This window comes from Abrus precatorius, unplaced genomic scaffold (genome assembly GCF_003935025.1).
Source record: "Abrus precatorius isolate BTA unplaced genomic scaffold, Abrus_2018 Scaffold6, whole genome shotgun sequence".
NCBI classification, from domain to species: Eukaryota; Viridiplantae; Streptophyta; class Magnoliopsida; order Fabales; family Fabaceae; genus Abrus; species Abrus precatorius.
This window is the reverse complement of record NW_020874406.1, coordinates 8,300,336-8,323,246: the sequence shown is the minus strand read 5'-3', so window position 1 is coordinate 8,323,246 and position 22,911 is coordinate 8,300,336. Positions and strand designations below refer to the sequence as shown.

The following is a 22,911-nucleotide window of genomic DNA, read 5'->3' as shown; positions in this document are numbered from 1 at the left end:
TTGGCAGAGGTTGAGTGATGATGGGTCATTTCTTGGTGGTCTTTTTGGGAAAGATCTGTTGTATGGTGGGTGGTGGTTTAGCTGGTCCAGAGCTTGAAGCATTTCCCCTTCCTGGTTTTGGAGGGTTGGTAGGACAAAGAGCACTTTGGATTGTAACCTTTTTCGGTGGTTCCATATGAATGCTACACTTTGCAACTAGCAAGCTCTTACACACACAGATTAAGCTCTGAGAAACCCATCATTTGCTAAGCCACAATTTATAGAGGAATGATCCAGAGTTTATGTATTAAAATACTCCAAAGGCATTTAAGTGTTTTGCCCACCATATATTCTCTTGCATGCACAAAATGTTTCAGTCCATGGACCACAATGGATTCTCGTTTTGTATTTTATCCATCCTTTATTATCATATTTTTTTAAAGAGGTAAATTTTGATGATACACAATTATTCAATTAAATGCTTACATTATTTAACAACTTTTTATATAATGTAAAATTGATATTTATTTATATTTTAAAAAATATATTACCTAAACAATAAAATGTTTATTAATTTTATTTTTGTATAAAATTAATATACTTGATCAAAACCTTTAAACTAATAGTTGAATTTATCAATATTAAATTTGAAGACTTAAATTTAATTCAAACTAATAGCTTTTCTATAAAATTATAGCATATTTTTATAGTAATTTTTGTATTATTATAATATGAAATTTCCAACTCTCAAGGGAAAAGAAAAAAGAAAAGAAGAAGAGAGGGTGTAAACCCAAAATACACAGGTAATTAAAGTAACAACTTGCATATATGAAAGTAGTAGAATCACGTGTAGTAATTAAAAGTAACAACTTGCATATAGTCAAAAACAGTAAATGTGCAAAGTATGTTGTAAATAGTAATATTCCTTTTAAAACCATTTTGTAGATTTAGAATTTGGTTTAGTTTACTTTTTATGGTGTGTTTGGAAAAATATATGCAAGTCTTAGAATCGTGTTCAATACACTAAGCTTAGTTTAAAATTTGTGCTAATATTTATGGTTATTTTAGAACACAATTTATTTTGCATAAAAATCCTGGTTTTATTATCTAATGACAAAATCAAAATGTGTGTTATTTTGGACAAAGAAAACTCTGATAAAATATGTATTAACAGAAAAAAAAATTCATAATTTAAGTATTATAATTTTTTTTAATTTTTTATCTGTTTTAATCCAAATTGCGCACTTGAATATAGTGTATAAATTTATCATTAAAATTTTTTTACATATATAAAAATTTAAACTCAAAATATTATTTAAACGATACTAAATCGCTTATCCTTGAGACTAACTTCAGTAAGTTAAGTATCATATTTTTACCTTTAGCAATAATTTTATGCATATATTATTTATACATGTAGTGATTTTATTAATAATTATATGAAAATTACTTCCTTTATCAAAATTACTTTTGTTTCAAGTCTTTAAACACTATACTCTTATATACTCATTTCTTAACAAAAATAAAAATAAAAATATCAAATTCAAGCCAAAACTAATCTAATTACATGCTTAATTAAGACAGATTAAATCTTTCACTTTTAAACTTAATTTTATTGATTCTCTTTATTATCTCTTTTATAATTACGAGAATATGTACTAACTATTATGGTCAAAATAATGTTATATATTCAATCGCTTTATCTCTTACTTTTAGATGATGGTGCAAGAATTTATGGAAAAAAAGAAAAGGAGAGATAATGGTTTAGGTAGAAGTGAATTTCGAAGGTATCGACTTTTTGAAGGTTGGATGGATGAACTAAGACTGATATATATAGATCCTGATATCGTAAAGAATGTTTCATTATTATAATTTTTATATGTGTACCAAAAATATCTTTTAATTAATAGTTCAAGAAAAATTCTTTTGAGGTTACAGATTCAAAATAATTTTCTATATATACACAATAAAAATAAAATTCTCAGTAACATGTTTAAGGAACTTAATTATTTATCAGTTACCTCAAATTTTGTTGATACCTCTTTATTTTGTGTTGTAAAAGTAAAATGCTTAAAAACAAGTAGAAATCTACACATATTCAAAAATAAAAACAAACATCAAGTATCAATTTTAGTAATATGACCCTTTTAATATGTGTACAAAATGTATCAAATAATATGAATTTTAACGTAGGAGTAGCAAAATTTAATTATTAATTTAATTATGAATAGTTAAAACTTAAATACATTATAAAATATTTTAAATTAATGATTAAATAACATAATTTACGATTTACTCCTCCCTCACATGCAAAAAATTCTATCATGCTATGTGATCATTTAAAAGATTTTTTTTTTTTTACTTTCACAAAGTTCTTCAAAAATAAATAGTTAAAAAATATAATTGCATTAACTTTAACAATTTCATAGTAATTAATCAATTAATTTTTTAAGTCCGGCCAATCAAACAAATAACTCAATCAATAATTTGTAATATTAATATAATTTAATCAAAATAAAAAAATTGGAATTAATCAATCATATGCCTGCTTTTATAATTTAAGCTTGTCAAATATTATATTTATTTCAAATAATTCTCTAAATACATAAAGAATTCATATTATATATATCGGATATTTCCCTTGCTCCTTCAAATGTAAGTTGTTTTATTTATGATTATTTTCTTAGTTCATATTTTTATTTATAACAATTTTCATAATTTTTTAATGTTAAATTTATAAATCAACATGATTTATACATGTTATTGATTTATGTTGGATGTTCACGGTTGGGAACCGCTACTCCCCACCGCACTCGATCACTACTCACTGCTGCAAATCTGGGCGCGAACAAAATAAACGGAACTGAACTACTGAACATTGTTTTCTTGACGCATTTGGTTCCCACTTCAAGTTTCCATCACCGTCGCCGTGCTTGTATTTTGTTAATTAATACGACGTCGTTTCCTCACACTCTCAAGACGACGGAGAATGGCGGCGAGTAACGGCGGAGCCTCGGTGGAGAAAGTGATCAGCGGGAGAGAAGAATTCGGCGATTCATCCAATTTGTTCAAATCGATTCTAGCAATGGCTCTGTGGCTGGGAGCTATTCATTTAAACGTCGCATTGATCCTCGTCGCCGTCTTCTTCCTTTCTCTCTCCAAATCGCTCTTGTTCGTTCTCTATCTCTCCCGCATTCTTCATTTTTTCTTCAATTTTGTTGAGTTTTGGTGGCTTTTCGTGTCAGGGTTTTCGCTTTTCTGTTTGTGTTTATGGTGCTTCCTATCGACGATAAGAGCAAGTTTGGCCGGAGATTGTCAAGGTAGTTTTTCGTTTTCGTTGCCTTTTTTTTATTTTCACAAGGCATTATTCCAGTAGTTTGCTTTTCTGCTGTGGTTCAACAATCATAAAGCATGATTCGATCATTTTCCTTTTCTGCTGTGTGTCAACAATATTATTCTCTTTGGTTTTCGGTATATTTCAGGTACATATGCAAGCACGCTTGCAATTACTTTCCAATCACGCTTCATGTTGAGGATATGAAAGCCTTTGATCGTAGTCGTGCTTATGGTTTGTATCAAAAAACTGTAAAGTCAATTTTCGTAATTATGTGTCTGTTTTCCCCCATGAACGTGTGTGTTTTTCCCTGCCTAAATTTCTCTTGAAATGGAAAGATAAATTATTTTTAAAAAAAACTTGTTTCCTACTTTGATTTAGGGGCGAACCTGTTTTCATGTTTCTTGGGTTTGCTTTAGGAGGGAAAGGGTCATAAGTCATGGGACAGTCGGAGGATATTATGTCATCATTACCTGGAATGGCTGTTTGTTCACGAGCTGGAAAAGTTTATTTTGTACTACAATCCAAAGGGGATTAGACAGTAGAATGCTATTCCGTCTGTTCTGAAGTGATTAATGAAGTAATTGCAATATTGTACCAATCCTATGTTTAGTGTATCTAAAGCCTATATCCCTTCTCTTCTGTGTTTCCTCATACGGTAGAGAAATGTCTTTTTCTTCTTAATTTACTCAGCCTAACATTGTGGTGGTTGTCATTGTTATTCTTGTTTTGTTGTTTAATCCAATTCTTCTTCCTGTGGTGTCTCAACCTAGGACGGTTTTTATTTGTAGCAAATTACTTTAACCAACAGTCGAACCAGTTAAATTTCATGAGATTTCTACTCTAGTATTTGCTTTCATAGCTCAAATGGATTTCTTTCTCTCGATGTGTGCCAAATTAGGGCTAACCGTTAAATCTTGATTTCTATGTTGAATACTGATCTGGTGTTCTGTTGGACTGCATCGACCGTATTCTCCTTTCAGTGTGTCATAATCAGGATAGGCCTTTTCACAAAACTGCGTATCTTCTTTATATTGACTGCTAAGTGCCAATTATCCTTGTTGAAATAACTTCTTGCTTAACCTTGGCGTGAATTAGATAAAAAAACATGATTTCAAGTCTTAAGCAAGCATATTGTCTGGAAATCTGGTTCACCTCCTCCGTTGCTCGAATTTTGCACATATCTAATTAACATAATTTGCAGTATACTTTATATTTCCCCATTGGTTAAGCTTTGTATGATTCCTAATTTCCTATGATGACTTTCTTTGGAAGCCAAACTGACTGTTACTTAAGTTTCTCCAGTTTTCTTGGTCATTTTCGTCTCCTGTTGGAATGGAGTCTTGAACTCAATTTGTCTGCAGAATTCGACTTAATAAGTCATTGGCTATAATATTTATTTCTATGTTCTTGTTCTTAGCTCTTTGATTGTAACAACGGTGTGCCCAACACGCAGTTTTTGCTTATGAACCACATTCAGTTTTGCCGATTGGCGTTGTTGCACTAGCTGACAGCACAGGTTTCATGCCTCTTCCAAAAGTTAGAGTTCTTGCTAGCAGTGCGGTAAAGCTTTAACTCAGGAATCTGTAATGATGAATGATGGTTATTGAGGATTTCATTTGAAGACTTTCTCTTCACATTTAATGGATAGGTGTTCTACACACCATTTTTGAGACACATATGGACATGGTTGGGTCTTGCTCCAGCAACAAAGAAAAATTTTATCTCCATGTTAGCATCTGGCTGTAGTTGCATTTTAATACCAGGTGGAGTGCAAGAAACATTTCTCCTGCAGCGTGGCACTGAGGTGCATTGTTTCTCACTCATATTACTCATACATATGTGATACTGTGATACTTATATTCTTTTGACTATAGATGAAAATTTTCATTTTCCTGTACATCTAGTATTGTTATTGATGCCAACTGCCAAGTTTAATAATGTGACTGTTGGAGCAGGCAATTTTCCTAGCTACGCAAATGGCTCAACTAATAATTGCATTTGTTTCAAATTTCTATAGTACATTAGTTTTTTTTATCTCCTTTTGTTTACTATTATATTTTCTGTCTAATTTCTGTTTAGACTTCGACGGAGGAAAGAGAAATACAGCTTGGCCTTGTTTGGGTGAACCTCTTGAGAAATCCTTATAGAAGAAAAAAAAATAATATAAATAATGAATAAAACATTTTTCATAAATTAAAAATAACTTATTTCTTCAAATTGAAGTTAAATGAGAGAGCTTTTCAGAACTTCTCAAAAAATAGAGAAATATATAAGTGGTTTCTAATTTATAGAGAAGTTTTATTTATTTTTTATGCCGATTTTTAGGAACTACAACCAGAAATTATTCAGCCCATTATATTGTGTTTCCTGCATGCTGACATGTCAATCATGATTGAGTTGTGTCTGGTGTGTGATAAGTAAAATCTTGTTGAATAGGTAGAAAATATTTTACAGTATACATACCATTTTTATCTTCTAGCCTCTGCCGAGTATGCTTTGACTACTAAATGAATACTGTCCAAGAAGCTTTGGTTCTGGTTTTGTAGATATAGGAAGAAATGGTCTATCCATGAAGTGAGTCTTTCAAGAATGACCTTGCTCTGTTCATTATATATTTATTTCACAGAGGAAGGCAGTATAACTTGAACTTTTTACTTTGTAGATTGTTTTCCTTAAGGCAAGAAGAGGATTTGTCCGCATTGCAATGGAGAAGGGCCAACCTTTGGTTCCAGTTTTCTGCTTTGGTCAGGTATTTATTTCTTGTCCCGATCTTTCATATTCGAGTGAAAACCTTGTGTCTTTTACTTGACTCCACATGTCAGCTTTGCAAAATTATTACTCTAAAATGTAGCTGGGTGTCACTGCAGTATCTGTTAATGTTGCTGATTAATGTTATTCATTTTCTTTGCTCCTACTTGTTTTTGCTGTGATGTTTTCTTTGTGCATACAATACAAGTTGAAGATAACTATCCTTTTTGGTGTAAATTTGCTATAGTCAGATATCTATAAGTGGTGGAAACCAGGTGGGGAGTTCTTTCTGAAATTTGCAAGGGTTATCAAGTTCACCCCAATATATTTTTGGGGAGTTTTCGGGTGCGTGTTTCATTTTGTCTTACCTTGCATCTTGCCCTTCTCATTTTCGGTTGCTTGTTTCATTATGCCTGTTTTCACTGATGAAGTTGCTTGGGGTTCTTCTAAAACTAATGAATCTAATTAATATTTTATGCTTAAAGTTGAGGCCGTGCAATTGATTAAATTGGAGAGGATGGAACAAACAATATAATAAACCATTTTTAAAATGTAAAACCGTGCTTGGCATTAAGAATGCTATATGGAACTAATAAGAGCGTTTGAGGCAAAACAAGTAAATTTGGCTATACAACCATACAAAGAGGTTTAGATTCTTTTATTTAAATCTGGTCTTAACTGTCCATTTTAGTTCTATGGTCAAAATTAACGCTTTTCATACTCTCACTTGATATGTTTTCTTTATATTTGTTATATATTTTTTGACAACAAAAGGAATTAGCACCTAATATGTATGGAAACAATAGTAAAAATGAATATGCCAAGTTTTGTAGGGAATATGCTTAAAATATTTGCTAAATGTGATTGAAAGGTGGAATCGTTTGCTGTTGTGTAAGATGTATGCCTTTTCCAATCAGCTTTTAGTAATAAGAACTTGTCAAGTTTTTTCTTCTTGTGGGAATTTTCATTTTATATTGAAGACAATTATGGGCATTGAATAATTGATTTTGGGAGAGTAGCCATTTCTTGGTGTACAAGCATAGTGTCTAAACTAGTTAGCATGGAAGTTGCTTGTCTCTGGAGTTATTAAAATTATTATTGTTATTAAACAGATCTTCTCATTTACTTTTCAGATCTCCGTTACCATTCAGACATCCAATGCATGTAGTGGTGGGTAGACCAATTGAGCTTGAGAAAAACCTAGAACCAACCACCCAGGAGGTATGTATATTGGACTGTTTTTATGTTAAATTGATTCACTAAGATGGTAGAATTTGGAGTAATTACATGAGAAACTTCCACCTGGTTTGATCATTATCCAGTCTTCTCCTTTGTTAGTGTTGTGAGTATCATGCATTGCCTCTATATGAAACTCGGGTCTTCGTCTATGAGAATAAGATAACCCCTATGTGTAGTCTTCACACGTAGTCATGTGTGCTCATTTTGTGATAAAAGTTTTCTGAGCTTACATATCAAATATAATCAATATCATTTTCTTGTCAATTAATCATTCATTCTTCTAAAGAATTTTTTTTCTTTTAATCAACCACAGGAATCAAATGTTATCTTAATTATGACTACTGAATTTTTTTTTCTTTTAATCAATGCTCAAATTTCTTCATATAGCATTAGGCATCCTGGGAGTTTACAAATCACTAGTAAAATAATATTTTATTAACTAACCTATTTTTTTATAATTTTTAAAAATGATAAACTCTCATTTTAGTTCTTAGATCTTGAAATATGTAACTTAAGTTAGTCCACTACTACACCCCCCATAACCACATTAAAATTCAATCTTTTTGTCAGCCCACTTCACACCACATACTCCTTCAGATTGTATTGTCTTCTCGACTCCTCTAATGCCGCCTCTTCTGAGTATGGGAAATCATCTGCTTTGACTAAAATGGTCCTTAGCGTCCTTCCTTCTTCATTCAAATCTTCATCCAAACTTTCGGATTTGAGGTTTGGATCTGGTGGTTCAGGTGACAAAACCTAGATAAAGGAGGTTTGCAGCGTGAATGCTGTTGCAAAGTGGCTGGAAGAAGAAAGAAGACATCATAAAAGGAGGGTGAAGTAGAAGATGAGGAAGGAATTTTATTGTCTGAAAATATTAAAAGTCAGGTGACAAAACCTAGATAAAGGAGGTTTGAAGTGTGAATGTTGTTGCAAAGTGGCTGGAAGAAGAAAGAAGACATCATAAAAGGACGGTGAAGTAGAAGATCAAGAAGGAATTTTATTTTCTGAAAATGTTAAAAGTCAGAAAAAAAATAAATTATTTTTAAAATATTATAAATAACGTCACTTTATATCAAAATAAATTATTATATATCAATTAATATTATATATTACGATTCTGTTACTCAATTTTAACATGTCTTAATAATAAAAATTAACGTGATTGATATTTACGAAGATTAAAATTTCACATTCAAAATTGAAAGAATTGATAAAAGTGAAGGTTTACTCATAAAATTATTTTTTTATTAATTAAATTGAAATTTTTTTAATGTTTTTTATATATCACTAATAACAAAATATGCGTAATTTACTAGATACTTGCTAATTGCTAGTATATTTTCATAATGAAAGACTTGTAAATATGATGACACATCAGTATTTCATGATGAATTGCTATACACTGTATGATGAATTTCCGACCTCTTTGTTAACATGCTTTTAGGTTGCCAAGGTACACACTCAATTTGTGGAAGCACTTCAAGATCTATTCGAAAGGCACAAAGCTCGGGCTGGTTATCCAAACCTGGAGTTAAGAATTGTTTGATAAGGCCTTAATATCGTCCCATATGTTCACTGGTTTATTTATTTATTTTCTTTTGGGGATGGGGTTGGCGAATGTAATTTGGGCTATAAATTGCTTGGAATAAGAGACCAACTTTCACCCCAGGGGAAGGGTAATAATGAGAAATGAGGTGGTAGCTATCTCTAGTTTGGTTTATCTATTATTTTTCAATATAAATTATATATCATTTTATAGACACGTTTATGCCTAGCCTCTATAACTTTAAAGGTGTTAGGCTAAGCAACAATTGATTATCTGAAATGCATTTTCTGTTAGAATCGATTGGACAGTTATTTCTACGGTTCAACCAAATAAAATCTTAATGTTTTTTTTTTATATGTCTAAATATATTTTACATTTTTAGTTCTTATAATTTAAATCAATTTTATTTTTTATCCTTGTACTTTAAAAATGAATTTTAATCCATAATATTAAAAAAATTGGTTTTAGTATTCATTATTTTAAAATAATTTTTACTGTTGTTTAAACTTGTTGAAAATTTAAAAAATGAGAGAAAAATACTAATTTAAAAGTAAAATTTATAAAAAAAATTATACTTTTTAATAAATTTTAACTAATAATAAAAGATGTACACAGATAGTGTTGTTAAGATTATTCATATGTCAAAATATTTGTTTGATATAAAGTATAATAATTTGAATCGTTGTATAATATATTAAAAGAAATAAATTTAAATAGAATAAAATTATAAAGATCAAATTTAAGACAAAACAAACTTATAAAACTAGAATGTAAATTTATTAAAGTTTAAATTATAATTTTAGTCTCTGTTCTTAACTTGCTTTTATTTTAGTCTTTACTTAAATTTTTAATAATTTAGTCTTTATATAAAAAATATTAAAAAATAATTTGTATCTTCATCAAAGTTATAACAATGTTAAGTATATTTTCACATAAGAATCAAGGCAAAAATTAGCGTCATATGCAAAGACTAAAATGTATAATTTTTGTAAGTAGGACTAAAATAAAGTGCAAGTTAGAACTAAATTCAACGTTGTTCTAGTTTTGATAACCGTAAACAATTTTTCATATTAAAGCTAAAATGTTGAATTTTTTCATGTAAAGAATTAAATAAAAAATTATGTCAAGTATAAGAACTAAATTTAAAATTAAACTTTTATAAAATTATGACCAAAAACCAAACTTATAAAATATTGGAACCAGAATCAAAATCAAGGTGAAGTGTGAAGACAAATTCCATTTAAACATTTCCATAATCGAGTTTTCTCTCAACTGTGATTTCGATTTGCTAGTTGTGTTGTTTCTTACCATGGCCGTGTCTCCTAGCTCTGTATATTCTCATTTGTAAGAAACTAGCAGAAGTTGAATGACTCATAACCAACATATGCACAAAATAGAAACAAATTTTTTTTTAATTTCACTGTTAAAGACTGGTTAGACATTCACTCCAGCAGCTTCCGAACTACACTATTCTGCATACACAGACACCCTGCTAAAATGCTTTGCAAGAGGGTTAAACTACACGAGAGAATACATGCATCAATGCAATCATAAATCAATCTCTCATCTCTAACTTGATATTTTGGACTTTAACTGATAATTCTAGCTTCTGCTCTTCAATATCTTTTAAAATGGACAACAGGTTGGACCTATAAACTTCACACTTCCTTTTAGCTCGGTCAAGTTGACGTGTCAACTTCTCAATTGTTCTGTCTTGGTCATCCTACAACAAAATTACAATGATCTTTAGAAACAGAACAGAAGAAAATGAAAATGGAAGATATGTTGGAAGAGAGGCAAGGAAATGAATAGGACTACAGAACCTAAATCAAACAGTACATAAATGATTCCAGTGCATAACTACAGCAATTCTGAAGGGAATGTTTGGATGGAGAAGTCTAAAGTAGAAAGGAGGGGAAGGGTAATTTTTCATTATATAAGTAAATATTCCTTATTTCAATAATTTTCTCAAAAGGAGAGATTATCACATAACTTTCCAAACATGTCTTATTTATTTTAATAAAGATTTTATAATTTTCTCAAAATTAGAAATGAAATATTATCCATCCCCTTCCTTCCCCAAAATCTCTTATCCAAGCAAACTAATAGGTTTCATTAAGTTTGACTGATTCCAAATTATAGAACTGTCATCGCTAATACTAAACTCAATTTTTATAGAAGAAAGATACAAGGAAGGTGGGTCAAGAATCCTGCTAAAAACAGAGGAAAAAAAAGATTTTAACAATAATAAAAAAAAATAATAGTAAGTTAAATTATATTCACTATCACAAATGACCCAGTAATACTCTTGACAACATTTACCCTTGCCTATTTTGAGAACTATTATCAACAATAGGTATCTACACAAACAGTGATGGGGCAGAAAAGGTCATGATTTCTACTATAACTCTTCCAGCAACAAGAATTGAGACTCTTTATAAACACAAATCCCTCTCATATAACCAGACTCTTTAATTTGTTCCTTTTACTAAAATGGTGCACAACCAAATATGGCAATTTTGCAGAAATTTTTTCCTTTCTTGCTTGGTTGGTGACCTCGTCCAGAATCACAACAAACAGTTGTTTGAGTACTGCCAGTGGAATGTTCATACTCGAAACCAGTCATTCTGGACTCATATTTTACACCTCTACTTCACTGCTACCCCAAGCACCTGCATCTGCTCCAACCTACCAACTTCCTTCAACAGACACTAGTCTCCCACTCCTTTTTTATAATTAAAGTTAATTATCACTCTGGCAATATGTTTGAAATTTAGTACTAAATGATTTACATAAGTAAAGGAAGTTAATTCAGTTTGGACAGTTTTTTGCAAAGGTGTCTTGTCCTTTGTGAATCAGAATTGATATGGATTACTCTTAATCGCAATACAGAGTAATTTTCACTGGTGCAATTGAATTTTTGAATGAGGATTTTATAACTCTGATCAGATACTAATATTACACTTCTGATTTTCTCTTCCTTCCCTAATCTTTTCTTCTTCTTCTCTTTCATTGTACTCTTCAGATCACATCTGTTGGTATCAGAACATTATTTGTCCTACATCAACTAGGTTTCAGCTAGCTTAAGAATATTTATTCAACTGTGTCAGTTTTTAAAAGTGTAGATGAATTGTTACAACCATCAGATTTATACATATACTCCAAAGTTACAAATTAGAGTTCTCTTTGAAGCAACTGAACAACAAATTCAGTCAAAAGGGTTTAGCAATTCCAACTAGCAGAAAATAGCACAAAACAACAGATGTGTAAACAATAAAATTCAGGAGCAAGAACATAAAGACTATTGTCTAAAAATAAAATAATCCAAATTGATAAGGAAGAATTAATTAAATGCAGTGGGGATCCTGAGAGCCTTTTGAAGTTAATCAAATAACAGATTTGTTATTTACTCAAGGAAAGTTTTTAGATTGAAGCTCTCCAAAATTTACATGGACACAGCATAATAAAAACAAATAGAGTGAAAAACTATATCAAAATGCAGTTGACAATTAACCGTAAAAACATTTTTAAATAAAACCGCAACCAGCGATGGTGTCCATCTTTGAACTACCTTTATCGTATTTATGGTCATGAACTACCTTTAAGAAACAAGGTTTAAAACTTCCTAAGGAAGAGGAAAGGTAGGGTTATTTTGCCCCTCTTTGAATAAAATGGTAGAAGAGCAAGAGAATTATGGTACAATTTGTATAAACCATTTTCATTTATAGTTGGAAAGAACATAATAATATAAAACTAGAACAATTTAAAATTATGATTAGCACATCTGAGACTTCTTCATGAAGGACAAAAGTACAGAAACATTGCTGCGAGAAGAAACTGCTTTCATTAATTACCAAGAACAATACCTTAGATGAAGATTGTTGTGCGCCAAATTGAGGATCACTACAACTTATAGTTGTTTCATTGCTCTGAAGAACATCTTTACAAGTTCCATTTAAAATAACATCTCTTCCACCATTTTTTGTTGCAAGTGCCACTTTATTTGCAGCCTCCCGAAGGGCACTCATTGCCACATCGTAAATTTTTCGAGAGCTCACTCCCTCATCAACATACTTAAGGGCCTCATAACGAAGATTATTGTATCTGATAGTTATAGATTCTCGAGCACCATTGGACAAATCAGCAGTACGTTGATCCAATATGACACCACTTTTAGCATTCCTGGTCCATCTTTTTAAAATAAAATGAGATGGTAAGGTAAGAAGATTTGTCACCCTAAAAACAGTTAATATGTGTCTACAAACTAGACCAGAAAACTCAAACATCTGGCAACTACAAGTAGCTTTCATCTCAAAATAATTAAATCTGACAAAGTAGGCCCTATGAGTTTCCCCATACTTGGCTACTCTATATGTGGTAATCATTTCTTCTTCATCTACTTTGTTTGCCAAGAAAGTTAATGTCTCAACCAACTCTTCTTGAAACTTGATAAACAATCTCCTTGTGTAAACTCCAGCTGCCTGTTTCTCCATAGGTGATGGAGTCTTCAGAACCGGAGCAGTGTTAATTGTGTCATAGTCAGCTTTGACTTCTTTCTCATAACGGCTCTCCAGAGCCCTCTCGTACTGCTTAACAAAAAGCTGAAGTGTTGTTGATGCATTGATATATCCGTCAAAGTAAGAGTTTATGCTATCACTTCTTTGTGTTATTGACATTTCTGCAAAGAAAGTGTCCCTCAAGTACACTGGAACCCACTGCCGCCTATCACCATAAATTGCTTGGAGCCATTCATTTTCCCTGAGATCATACCTATCAATTAGAGAGGACCAACAAGACTCAAACTCCTCAGTGGACTCTGTCAGGTTAACACATTTGTGGAGGTCAGCTTCAAAATTAGGGTGTTCAGAAAGCACATGAGACAACTTCTCTTGGCATTCTTTAAAAATGTGCCACTTGCAAAATCGGTGGCGAGTATTAGGAAAGACACAGTTGATGGCTGCACGAATCACCCTATCATGATCAGTAGTGATTGAAACTGGAGGTCGGCCTGACATTGCTTCAAGCCAGGTTTTGAACAGCCAAACAAAAGAAGCCTCAGATTCATTTATCAGAAGAGCACAACCAAATAATACAGGCTGTCCATGATGATTTATTCCAGTGAAAGGTGCAAAAGGCAATCTATAGCGGTTTGACCTATATGTTGTGTCAAAGGTGACAGTGTCACCAAAGTAAGTGTAGTTAGTCCTGGCCTTGGGATCAACCCAGAAGATATTACTCATGCAATGATCTTCATCACCCTGTACAGAATAGAAAAATGAAGGATTCTCTGTTTGTTTTCTCTTCAAGTAATCCAGGAGGATTTGAGTGTCACCTCCAAGGGTCCTTTGCCTACTGCTCCTCATATAATTCCTACAGTCACGCTCAGTGAAACCAATATTGCTAATTCCACCATACTCTTTGATAAGTGCAGACATTATTCCACTGGGCCCAATTCCAGCACCCTGCAAAGTATCAATCAATGACTTAGCTGGACCCGAAACATGGCGATGAGAACGAAGGCAATGCACCTTATCAGGGGGAACCAATTCATGGTTGTGTTCCTTGACAAAGGAAGAAACAACCCATCTGCCAGAATCTTGAATTTTCACAACCAACATCGCCTTGCAGCCAACTCGGGTTTCAGCACGAGGCCGCTTCACTCTCCCATCAATAGAATGCTTCTCCTTCTCCACACGAAAACCTTCCTTGGCACACACAAAAGACCTCTGAATTATGGCACCATCGCGCCTAGAGCGTCGAGACATGCTCACCCTTGTACTAAAGCCAACACGGCGAGCATACGAATTATAGAAGGCCTTAGCAGCCTCTTCAGATTCAAAGTCCATACCTTGATAAGGTTCAAGGTTGGTGTCCCCTCCTGGGATTTGAGGTCCCATACCACTAGCTACACCAGTAATAACAGTAGCAGCAGGAACATTATCAATGTTCACAAGGTCATCATCATCTTCAACAGGGTGCTCAATGTCAATGGCAGTATCATCCCCCAATCCAATCATATCAAATTCAATAACCTCGTTACTTAAACTCAGAGGTTCAAACTCCATTTTACAGAAAACCCAATAATCAAAATAGCATCAAGGTCTCATCAAGACTCGAACTTTGTTGAAAAATCAAAGACTAAATACAAAAGGGCTCAAATGATTAAATACAAAAAACGCCCATCATCATAATTTATGTGCATGAATGATACAGTTTCAGCTCTATGAAACCATCACAAATGGGGATGAATGCATGATTAGAAAAGCGGAAAGAAGAATGCCCCAGTGAAATCGGCATGAGGAATTATTGAGAGGAAAAACAATAACGATTAAAAAATAAAAAATTGGAAAAGGAAAAAAAGGGCAAACCCGGATCTTGGAAAAGGAACGAAGTAGGTGATGAAGTTGAAGAAAAGTGGAAAGAGAGAAGCAAAGTTGGGTTATGGCTGAGTTGAATGAGTGTGAGATACAATGAGAGAGAAACATTTACTGTGTTCAGTGGTAGAAATTCAAAAGCTGAAGAGAGAAAGGTTTGAAGAAGAAGCGAAAATGTTGTTACCGTAATATTAGCAAAGTTGGGTTTTCACTGATTTGATAATGCCTTAATTCTGCTTTTTAGTTTCATGGATCTTAATTTACTTCTGATTTAAATTTTGTTATTTTAATTGTTAATATTTTTATAATTTTTAACTGTTTAAATTATTTTTATTTTAAATATTTACTGAATAATTAATAAAAGTATAATATATTATTGATTCAATAAAATTTATAAAAATATATATAAATTATTAATGGAAAACAAAGTCATTAGATATTATACATTTTTACTAATTGTTTAAAATATTTTAATAATTTATACAGATTAATAATATGTCTGTCCCGTGTATTTTTTTAATTATTAGATAAAATTTTATAATGAGAATTTTAATTTAAACAAATATTAGTATAAGATATTATAGGCATGTTAATATAGATTTTAAAAAATTATAATAATATTTTAATTTTTATTAATATATATATTAAAAAAATTAATTTTTATTTATTAATAAATAATACATTTTGTTAATGATTATCAGAGTTTACCTGCAAAAAATCAATATAATATGAAAAAAAAACAGTCTGTTAATAATCTTTCATACTTCAACTTCAATGATTGATATTACTAAATTTTGTCTCAAAAAAGTTATTAGACTGAAGATTTTATTAAAAATTTTTTATTTAATTTAGATTTAATTTGAGTCATGCATTTAGACGTGATAAATGAATTTATTATTAAAAAAATATTAAATAATATAAAAAAATTATGAAATAAATTAATCTTTTCATTAGAAGATGTATAATTGTTTTTGCTATCTGATGAATTTTATTTTTAAATTAAATAAGAAAATTAGCAAGAGAACTAAAATATCTTAAAAATTATAAAACAAAACACTAAATTGGTCTAAAAATTATTTTAGTTGATTGTCTTGATTCCTTCGTTATTAAGGTTGACTTCATAACCATTTTTATATTTTTAGACCCGTTTTTACTTACATCTATTCTCTATTTTTTATTTTCTTTTTTTCTATTACATCATTTATTTGTCTTCTCTTTCTTTTTTGTTTTTTTCTTTCATTGATAAGAATCTAACTGCCAAATGAGACTAGGACTCATCTGAATATTAAGGGAAAAAAAATCTTTGAAGAATCAAAGCTTTACTTCTAAGAACCCCGTCATCACTACACCAACTTTCTCCAAATTTAACCCAAGAATTCCATTTTATCCATATTTTTCTATTTCTTTACATGTATTTTTTTAAATAGTTATAATTTATTAAAAACATGTCATTCATTTTTAATTTTTTTGGATACATTATTATATAAGAAGGGAAATAAAAAGCTAGGATCTAAACAAGGTAATAATGCACATGGTATCAGCTAAGGTCATTGGATGATAAAGAATAATATATATTAATTACCACGGCAATGGTACTCGGTGCAAGTTGCATTTTCTTTAAATAATAAGCACATATATATTGGATAAAATTTTGTATAAAAGTGACAGATTTATCTTTTTGAGGAAGCTTGCACAAAATTACAGATAATATAGGTAGTTCCACTACCCTTGCTGAAATGAGATAAAAAAAATTAATAATAATAATAATAATAATAATAATTACAAAATTAAGATACAAGCCACATGAAGTAGGTTGACCAAAGAGTGACTGCAATTGACGCCAAAATATATGTCCACAGCATGATAACAGAGCATTCACTTTCACCTGCTCCAAACAATTGAGCTATGGTGCCTGCCAGAAGGAAGTAACATTGGAACAGTTATATCAACTATTAGGGTGAATTCATTCCAACAAAGTGGATCTATTTCAATGCTATACATTATAATTTTCACCTTCTAATGTGCTTTCATAATTTTGTTATATTTTTAAACTTGCGTTATATATAAAAACAACTTTTTAATAATTATTTGAAGCAAAAACAAATAAATCAAATTAATAAAAAATTATAAGTAAAATTCAACTTGTATTTTTCTGATATTTTACAAGTTTTTTTACTTAACTTTTTCATATAACGTGATTTTATCTTTTTATCTTTTCCTTCTAATTACTTGGTGTGAAAATGTTTCCAAACTATATCTACTTCTACTGAATTGAAAAGGTGGAAAAACAGTTGATACAAACCCTACGTTATATGTAAAACCAGAGAAATGATAAATAGATACGAAGAGCATGCATATTGATCTTCAACTTGACATGCATATAAACTATGAACATCATGTAGTGAGAAAATTGAAAGAGATGAATAGAGATATTCAGTGCAATTGTGTCTCTAATTCTCTATTGACCCACCAGATTCTTTTTTATCAAGAAACAACTATAAAAGTGGAGGTTTGAAATATATACCTATAGCCATAGCTGGCGGAAGTGCAAATTGAAGGAGAAGTATAAACTGATATAAGGGATCTGGTTGCACCAAACCCAAGTGTGTTGCAAGTTTAATAACTAGAATACCCAAAATTGGGAGGAAAATATATCGAACTGCTATAATTCCAATAATTGTCCAGAATGAAGTACTTGCTCCTTTCAATCCTGGTCCATTCATCCATGAAAGAAATTATTCATAAGCTGCCCAAATAGGAGGAGATAAAAACAAAAGGAAACACCCTAGCTATGTATATAAGAACTTATATTACCTTTAAGAAGGTTTGCACCCATTATAAGTGTTACAGTTGGGATGGCAGCATCACTGCATATATAATAAGATGATGTGAGGGAATAAAATCTCTCAGGAAGTTCAAGTGAATTAAGTGATCGATCAGCAACGAAATGCAAGTTCAACTCTATACCTAAAGCAATGTATCTTTGAATTTTCTACAATATAAACATTTACTGATTGGTGCGTATTTAAATTTATAAAACGAGAAGTTGAATATAATATTGTTTATTTTTTTTCAAGAAGTTTATATAATAACTATGTGATATGTATATGATATATGGCAACGTGAATATAGAATGAGTAAGAGTCAAGATTATTACTGTATTATGCTATAAAGTAAGGATCTTTTCACTATTTCAAATAGCATATATACCATGCAACTAAAGAAGAGTTGTCTAATTTCTTTTTTGTCTTAAATTGTTTCTAATAATCTTTTGAGATATTTAATTTCTGATACCGACATATTTAATATATAATGTAATTCCTATATGTAATATCATATATAGTATTTGGTACAAGAATCAGAATTCTTGACCATTCTTTTGAAAAAATTCTCTTCGAATAATCAAATGATAAGATATAGGTTGGTATTTTATACATGGAGCTTTATATTTATTTAGATCGAGGGTATGGTTGGTGTTTATATATAGAGCTTGGAATAAAAAGCCCTAATTTCGTGTCTTATTATTCCCTGTTTGATTTTGTATAGAAATCATTTGGAACCATGGCTGCAGGAGCACGACGTTCAGGAAAATGATGCAGTATCTGGTCAATAACAATAACTTCGTATTTTTAATATTTTTTTTATAATTAAATGAGATAAATATCAAATAAAATGAGTAACATAATAAAAAAAAAGAGAAAACAAAATTATAAAAAATGTATTATAAGAATAAAATAACTCTAATAAGTATATTGGTCTTTTTACATATTATTTTTTATTTTATCCATCATATTTATTATTTTTCTTCACTTTTATCTACCGTTTAATTCCAAGGTGTATATATAAAATACCTTATTCGATCTCCAAAGATCATTTTAAAAGAAAAATGTCATTATATATTTATTTGGAAATATATAATTAAAAAAAAAGTTGTTGATTTTAGTCTCCCATTGGATGTCTTCTAAAAAAATTCATATGTTCCAAAAATGTCACGTGAAAACATTTGTTATTTACATCGTTATTTAACAGTGACTATTAATTGAAAATAATAATTTTAAAATACAGAAATTAAAATTTTTTAAAACATATATGATCAAAATTAAAATATGACACTAGAATGTATTTTGTTGCTTGGATGTAGTTGTTATAGAATTAAATTATGATATATTTTGAAGAAAAAAACATATTTAATCTTATTTTAAATTCTAATATTAAGATATGTAGAATTTAAAACTCCATGGAAAAGCAACAAACGAGGTCCCTCACGAAGTTCTTAATTAGACATTTTGACACATATACCACCAACATGATATCACTTGCAACAACAAAATTTAGCCATGCACAGATTTCTGGCTTTTCAATCTTCTGTAATTTCAAATTCTTAAAAGATGAAGTTTTCGCGTGCATACCCCAGCATGGAAGTAGAGTCTTCAAGCACATGAAAGGGAGCACTGCTGCCAATCATCAATTTACGTATCTGGGGAACTACACCAACAATAAAGCCAGCAATCTGCGTTACAAAGAAAAAGAAAAAAAATAATTTTCATAAAAAAAAAAATCATCTTTCACTTGGATTGAATGATGAATATTTTTAAAATATTGCAGCTTGAATTACTCTATAATGTTAACCAGTATCTTAAGAACATTAATAAAAAAATTCAAAATTAAATTTTTTTTAAAAGAAACATTTTACTTAAATAGATTTCTAAAAATTTATTTTTTTATTAAAACTAATTCCGTTGTATGATTCATGTAGCCAACCTTACTTACTTAGTAAAATAAGATTTTATCATTGTATTATTATTAATGCACTTTTTCCTATGATTTTTAGCCCATTTAACATAATTTTTAATAAAAATTTATACTTTCAATTTCCAAACAAGTGCTTATAAGACAATGTTTAGCAAGATTCTCACTCTATTTGCATGGCAATATCTCAGTAACATTAGTTCAGTTGACAAGCAGGGAATATGGTCTCTATAGATGTCCAACAAAAAACACTTTGTATATTTGTATCATACCGCTCCAAGAGTTGCAGGTGACAATATGGCTCTAAAATTGGAGTTGCCTAAAATCTTTCCAAATAGGTGCTTGATTTTAGCTGAGATTGGTACCTGCAATGAAACACCCATAACTTATTTGGAATTGCGTTTCTGGTCATTCCACAAATTAAAAGAAAGAAGATTAGAAGATTGGATGACTCTTGTAAGGAACTTTACTGCTCTCATTCATGCATGTATAATTTATTTTATTGACCATTAGATAGGGATTAGGGAATTCTCCTGCATAAGATAGAAGCTCAAAGGAATTTAAGGGGTCACGAGTTTTACCGAAATAGATAAATTTGGGATAATCAATGGAAAGATGCTTTATGGTACTTGTAAGGATTTTGCAATTTATAGAAAAAGAAAAACTAGAAGCAAGAACTTGGCTTTGACAATTTGTAATTGGGACCCCTTCTTTATATGCCCTTCTATTTGTTGTTAATCTACGAATGTGAGATTATCTTAACATGATATATAAATATAGTGTTAGTAAATAAAACTATTATAAGACATAATTTCGTATAAAATATCTTTTGGAAGGTTTATTATTTGTAGCAACCTTCCCTTTCACCTCAGAACCATTTGGTGAAAGCAGTATCGTGTATGCATCATTCATGTCATCCTTTGCAGGATTATTTGGTTCTGAGCTTTCTTCTGGGAATGATTCTAATATCTCCCCTGAAGCCTCCAATTTGATGGAGTCACTACTTCCATAGCCTTCTTTATGGACTTTACTTGCAGAAATCCGCATGATGTTGTAGACATAAGTCCATATAAAAATAGCTCCAATCTACAGTTTCCCAATGAATACCAGCTCAGAAAATAAAAAACAATCATAACCAACGAAATGTCTTTTTTTTCCAGCTTTTGGTTCCATAACTTCACATTTAAACCCACAATTGTAACTTTAGAATTAACATTAAAGAAGCTCATGAAGTTAAATACCGCCATAGAAAGTGATGCATAAGCCATTCCATATTGATAGCAGACATCAGAGTCTCCAAAAGGATTACCTTTGTCTTTACATATGGCAGGGATAATGATTATAGGCAAGTTACCTAAATTTCCTGCTCATAATTATGAAAGATAAGCTCAACGAAAGATGCATCAGGCCATAAATGATGCTACAGATCCAACCTTAGATAAAAAAAATGATACATTACAAACATAATTGCAAGCTGCAAGACAGGACACATGCAATAAGTTTTGGTATAGTTGTGTAACTTCCATGTCTACAATATATTATAGGCCTTCTGTTTCACTCAAAAACTGGAGAATATTTGGAAATCCAATCATTGCTTAGTTACTTTGTTTGCAAAAATTAGAAAATGTAAAGACCACGTGATATACCAATTTCCATTACAACAAAACTTAGGTACAGTCCCTGAAGTATTTTTTATATTATTTTTTAATCAAAATTAGAGTTTTGCCTCGATATCATCAAGTCATGCAGAATTCAGGGGGAAAAATAGTGAAAACATCACAGAGATTAGAGAAGAAACCTACCTGCAGAACAGACACCTAGTATTAGCCCTTCTATGTGTTTGGGAGGCTTTGTTAATCTGACAAGGATCCATCCTAAGGCTGAGCCTAATATAAATGTAAGGAGGATATTCACCGGCATGAACCACCTAATGACAACAAAAAATGTAACAAACCAGAATTATGAGATGTTCTTGGATATACATGACCAAAAATCTGAAAAAATTCAACACTCACAATAAAGCAACATTCTCAAAAGTTATAGTGTCGGCCAAATTGCCACCCACCAGAGCAGGATTAAACACATAATGCACAAGCTGTCACAGATGAAACACTGTTGTCAATTACATACTAATTCATAAATGGAAATAAGAAAAAAGAGGAAAAGACTTTATTATGCTTTCATGTAGTTACATGATTCACTTGTATCCTTGCATCTTTTCCCAATAAATTTATGTTATCCAATGCAAGAAATAAACCAACTGCAGTAACTAGTAGCACTTTGATCACAGGCATAGAAGCCACCCCAAAAAGCTCCACAAACCCCATTATCACTATTCTTCTGAAAATTTATGCTAATTAATCCTGCACCCAAAGAAGAGACTTTCATAAAGTTAATAAATATATAAACTTTTAGGACAAAGTTCACATCGAAAACAATAAAATGAACCGTACAGATACTGAAAAACACATAACTTCAGTCCCCTTCTATACTATTACAAGGCCTCAACAGATGATATCAACTTGAGTTGGTTGTAAAGAGCATATTCATTTCATGAAACGTCGAAATGAAGAGAACAAAACCATTGATTATACATATCACACATACCTCCGTTGCTTGAACATAAACAACACCTTGGTAGATAGAAAAACTACATGAAATACTGAACACATAAAATAAAGCTAAGTAACGGTGATAAAATTGGACCAGCTAGCACATATAAACATATATATTGACCAATGGTCACCATCCTATATATAAATGTGAACAAGATGCTACTTCATCCTATCCCGTTTAATACAAAGAAGACTGTTATAAAGAGAACCGAATAGAAGAAAAAATTATTTTTCTATTTTGGTAATATATAGCTAAGTAAACGAAATAAGAATTTATATGTAACCATTTTTTATTAAAAAACATAAAATACAATAAGATTAACA

At 30.9% G+C, this 22,911-nt stretch overlaps 3 protein-coding genes across 4 annotated transcripts; 1 reads left to right on the top strand and 2 right to left on the bottom strand.

The window, feature by feature from the left end:
* Positions 1-2,968: 2,968 nt before the first annotated feature.
* On the top strand, positions 2,969-8,849 carry LOC113869488 (diacylglycerol O-acyltransferase 2D). Its single transcript, XM_027505819.1, has 9 exons — positions 2,969-3,150; positions 3,225-3,299; positions 3,462-3,547; positions 4,770-4,876; positions 4,965-5,120; positions 5,979-6,065; positions 6,312-6,409; positions 7,198-7,285; positions 8,748-8,849. The coding sequence occupies exons 1-9, from the start codon at positions 2,969-2,971 to the stop codon at positions 8,847-8,849; spliced, it is 981 nt and encodes a 326-aa protein (XP_027361620.1).
* Positions 8,850-10,070: 1,221 nt separating this feature from the next.
* On the bottom strand, positions 10,071-15,382 carry LOC113869388 (protein FAR1-RELATED SEQUENCE 5-like). Its single transcript, XM_027505689.1, has 2 exons — positions 12,716-15,382; positions 10,071-10,572 (listed from the first exon to the last, which is right to left on the bottom strand). The coding sequence occupies exons 1-2, from the start codon at positions 14,912-14,914 to the stop codon at positions 10,405-10,407; spliced, it is 2,367 nt and encodes a 788-aa protein (XP_027361490.1). The 5' UTR covers positions 14,915-15,382; the 3' UTR covers positions 10,071-10,404.
* Positions 15,383-16,914: 1,532 nt separating this feature from the next.
* Positions 16,915-22,661, bottom strand: LOC113869178 (protein PIN-LIKES 3-like). Of its 2 annotated transcripts, XM_027505379.1 has the most exons (11): positions 22,580-22,661; positions 22,165-22,335; positions 21,988-22,067; positions 21,775-21,899; positions 21,214-21,335; positions 20,828-21,058; positions 20,245-20,337; positions 19,633-19,733; positions 18,038-18,090; positions 17,748-17,933; positions 16,915-17,135 (listed from the first exon to the last, which is right to left on the bottom strand). In XM_027505379.1, the coding sequence occupies exons 2-11, from the start codon at positions 22,297-22,299 to the stop codon at positions 17,011-17,013; spliced, it is 1,251 nt and encodes a 416-aa protein (XP_027361180.1). In that variant the 5' UTR covers positions 22,300-22,335; positions 22,580-22,661; the 3' UTR covers positions 16,915-17,010. The 2 variants fall into 2 exon arrangements, with proteins under 2 accessions (XP_027361180.1, XP_027361179.1); XM_027505378.1 differs by having other exon boundaries at positions 22,165-22,655.
* Between the last annotated feature and the right edge of the window lie 250 nt (positions 22,662-22,911).

Bases quoted from the DNA above. Each gene is read 5' to 3' on its own strand.
- LOC113869488 (XM_027505819.1), top strand. From the start codon at position 2,969: ATGGCGGCGAGTAACGGCGGAGCCTCGGTGGAGAAAGTGATCAGCGGG. The intron at 4,877-4,964 runs GTAAAGCTTTAA...TTTAATGGATAG, and splicing joins GAGTTCTTGCTAGCAGTGCG to GTGTTCTACACACCATTTTT. The intron at 5,121-5,978 runs GTGCATTGTTTC...TTTACTTTGTAG, and splicing joins TCCTGCAGCGTGGCACTGAG to ATTGTTTTCCTTAAGGCAAG.
- LOC113869388 (XM_027505689.1), bottom strand. From the start codon at position 14,914: ATGGAGTTTGAACCTCTGAGTTTAAGTAACGAGGTTATTGAATTTGAT. The intron at 10,573-12,715 runs GTATTGTTCTTG...ATTTTGTTGTAG, and splicing joins CACAACAATCTTCATCTAAG to GATGACCAAGACAGAACAAT.
- LOC113869178 (XM_027505379.1), bottom strand. From the start codon at position 22,299: ATGGGGTTTGTGGAGCTTTTTGGGGTGGCTTCTATGCCTGTGATCAAA. The intron at 21,059-21,213 runs GTATTTAACTTC...GGGAAACTGTAG, and splicing joins ATGCATCACTTTCTATGGCG to ATTGGAGCTATTTTTATATG. The intron at 19,734-20,244 runs GTATGATACAAA...TTTGTAACGCAG, and splicing joins CACCTGCAACTCTTGGAGCG to ATTGCTGGCTTTATTGTTGG.